General features: G+C 37.1%; 1 protein-coding gene across 1 annotated transcript in view; it reads left to right on the top strand.

The window, feature by feature from the left end:
- LOC114032016 (acyl-coenzyme A thioesterase 13-like) overlaps positions 1-1,976 on the top strand; it is a 6,752-nt gene extending 4,776 nt beyond the window's left edge. Inside the window, exon 3 of the mRNA XM_027847219.1 lies at positions 1,720-1,976. Within this exon, the coding sequence (XP_027703020.1) occupies positions 1,720-1,876 (157 nt within the window). The 3' untranslated portion in view covers positions 1,877-1,976. The remainder of the gene's footprint in view (positions 1-1,719) is intronic.
- The last annotated feature ends 1,434 nt before the right edge of the window (positions 1,977-3,410 follow it).

Below are 3,410 nucleotides of genomic sequence, written 5' to 3' on the forward strand. Positions count from 1 at the left end.
AAAAAAAAAAAAAAATGGGATTACTTGCTAACACTTCTTTCTTAGACCTCAAGTAAGGTTCTTAACCTAGCAGTCTGTCCCTTACCCCTGACGACAAAAAAATTACACAATTCTGAAACCACTTTGAAAATTTTTCAGCATAGCTTCCTTCTTTGGAAATATTTATAGCCAAAGTTATCAGCTGGGCAACCCTTCGTGGTAGCTGTCCAGCTGATTCGCCTGAAAGCAAACTAGGGTAGTCTGAATAAATTGATCAGCATTGCTTGTATTTGAGTCAGTTCAATGAACAATAAATTCAGATGGGCCACGGTGGCAAGGCTGTAAATCTTGGCATAAACACTGGTAAATGAGACTTTCATGGAATATGGGAGTATGTATTCTATTTTTAAAGTCTAAATATATTCTTTGTTAAGTAGGTTCTACAAAGTTAAAATTGCCTCCACATACTACTAAGTTTTTGACTCTGGAAAATGCCCAGTCAAATAAACCTTGGTTTTAAGTGTTTTAAGGTCTGCCATGTACCAGGCACGAATCTTTTACTAGGTCACAAACGTAGGTTATCAAAGCAACAAGAGGAAGCTCTATGTTGAATACTGGAACTCTAATTTTCCAAATGGACTAAAAGGGAAGTAAGCCCCATCAGAACCCAGAAGTTTATAGATGTCTCAAAGTGAGAAACAGGAAAAAAAAAACTGGAAGAAAGTGATCAAATTTAGTTCTAATCAATAGTATTTTCAGTCAGTGTTTTAAAAATAGCCTCTGTAGGGGGCAGCTAGGTGGCATAATGGATAGAGCATGGCTCTGGAGTCAAGAGGAACTGAGTTCAAATCCAGCCTCAGACACTTGATATTTAATGGCTGTGTGACCCTGGGCAAGTCACTTAAGCCGACTGCCTCACTGGAAAAAAAAAAAGATTGGACAAAAATAGCCTCTGTACTTGGTCCATTACGTAAGAAATAGAATCTCTCTTTACTTCATCCTAGAGCCTCTTTAGCTTAATGCTCTTGTTGACATATTGGCAAGGAAACAAAAAATAGTTGCTTTTGAAGTAGGGAAGCAGTTCCCATAGTGGAATGGGCCCATGGGAGCATCTAGGACCCTTCTGGGGCTTTGAGAGGTAAAAACTATTTTCACCATAATACTATTATTTATGTAACCCACAGAAACAAATCTCTTTGGGGTCCTCTATGATATTTAAGAGTCTAAAGGGGTTCCTGGTAACAGAGAATTTTAAGAACTACCGCATTAGGGTTAGGAAGATAACCCTATGGGGATAGAACAGAAGTAAACTTATATTGTTGGTGTAAGAATGCTTTCTTAAAGTTTTTTCTGGGAGACTTATCTTAAAATGCACTTATGTGGAATCAGAAGTCAAATCAAACCTCGAAGGCATACAAATATAAAGAACAGGACAAGATTTTGCTCTGGTATTCCCAGTGTTCATAGAAATACTTATTATCAGAGGCAGCACCAAACAGTTGAAATCATGACAGATTTGTAGTTGGAGGAAATAGGTTCAAATCTTGGTTCTGCTTCCAGTGTGAATTTGGTCAGTCACTTAATCTCCGTCTCTCTTCTGTAAAATGAGTTTCTTAGATGACGTCTAAGGTCCTTCCTGCTCTAAATCTGTTTCATTGTGAACATTGGATAACAGTTGTAAAGTATCTATTCCTTTATAGTCTCTTTCCATTAATTATGTCCCGCATGTTTTCATTCAAGGTACTTGTCCCCGGCTAAGGTAGGAGAAGAAATATTGATTGCTGCTCACATTCTGAAGAAAGGAAAAACTCTTGCCTTTGCAAGTGTGGACCTGACAAACAAGACCACAGGAAAGTTGGTAGCACAAGGTAGACATACAAAACACCTAGGAAGCTAAAAGCACAATTTCTTTAAAGCTGTTCAAGAAGCAATCATGATTACATTGTATTTATATTTGAAGTAACTTTAAAAATAAACAATTTTAGTTGTGAAATTCAGTGGAAGCTACTCAGAAACAAAGACTGTATATCCAAAGTTGAAGCAGAACATCCAGCACAGAATACTGTGGTGGGGTGCCATAAAATGGAGCTTAGTTTTGGACAATGTGTATAGGGGGTGAGTACTTCTAGTTCTAGAACTAATCAATCTTGTGACAAAAAATACCAGTGACTTTGGTGGAAGGTAAAAATTGTAAGCGTGCAGGGCCCACGATACCATTAAAAAAAATGGATTTCAAACCTTATGTAGAGCTTCAAGGGCACCAAGTCAAAAATGGCCTTTGACAAATAGTAGCTAGGATGTAATAAAACCCTCGTCTCCCTCAACACATACAGGAAAGCAGATTTGGGGATTTTGTCCCCATAGCCTACTATCAACTTTCCCGTGTATATGTAGGGAATTATCTGAATGCCTCATTAACAGTACTAACTAGCAAGTTTAAAAATCTCCTTGTAAAAGTAGTTTTTCTTAGGTAAATGTGATTATTTGAGCTTCCACTTAAAATTCATTAACTGACCAAAGGAGTCATGTGGAATCAATACTTCTTTGGCAGTGCCTAGTCAAGAGAAGCTCTCTACAGCCTCTTTAATACTAGATTTATGAATTGTTTTCCTACTTTAGAGGAAAAGGAGCTATAAAGTATAGCAAAATTTTTAACAATCATTTTCATTTCACTTTGTGAAACTTATACCAACTGCCTTAAAAACATCATTTTTAGATGTACAGTATTTTCTGAGAGATAATAAAGTAATGTTCATTATGGTCGGCATCATAATTTTCTCAAGCCTCATGCTAGAAAGGGAAAGTGGCCGCAAGTGAAGGGAAAGAGGATAGTTTTGGCCTTAGAGCCGGGAAAATCTGAGTTCAGATCCTGTTTCGTATACCTACTTCTCATCTGTAAGATAATGGCACCTACCTCAGTGTTTTGAGGATCCAATAGTTTTTATAAAGTGTTATGTACTAGTAAAAGAGAAAACTCATCTAGGCCCATAGTGTAGAAATTCAGAGTGATAGGGACTGACCTGATTTCATTGTGTAGAGAGCTGTCAGTGAGGAAACATTTAGCAAAAGTGTTGTGCAACTTCAGTTTTACAAAGTTGTAAGGAACACTGAGAGGTTAAGCAATTTGCCCACAGTCATACTATAGAGGTAGTATGTATCAGAAACCCAGCTCTTCATGGCTTTGATGGGAGCTCTTATACCAGCCTGCTTTGCCATAACCAACCATTATGTGTTTCACATGAATACAAAGTCAGGTAGCTTTCACCTATTTTATTTAGATCTGTGTTTTTCCAATTCCAAATAAAAGCTAAATATNAGCCTGCTTTGCCATAACCAACCATTATGTGTTTCACATGAATACAAAGTCAGGTAGCTTTTCACCTATTTTATTTAGATCTGTGTTTTTCCAATTCCAAATAAAAGCTAAATAC

This window comes from Vombatus ursinus, unplaced genomic scaffold (assembly GCF_900497805.2).
Source record: "Vombatus ursinus unplaced genomic scaffold, bare-nosed wombat genome assembly UNPS02015392.1, whole genome shotgun sequence".
Lineage (NCBI taxonomy): Eukaryota > Metazoa > Chordata > Mammalia > Diprotodontia > Vombatidae > Vombatus > Vombatus ursinus.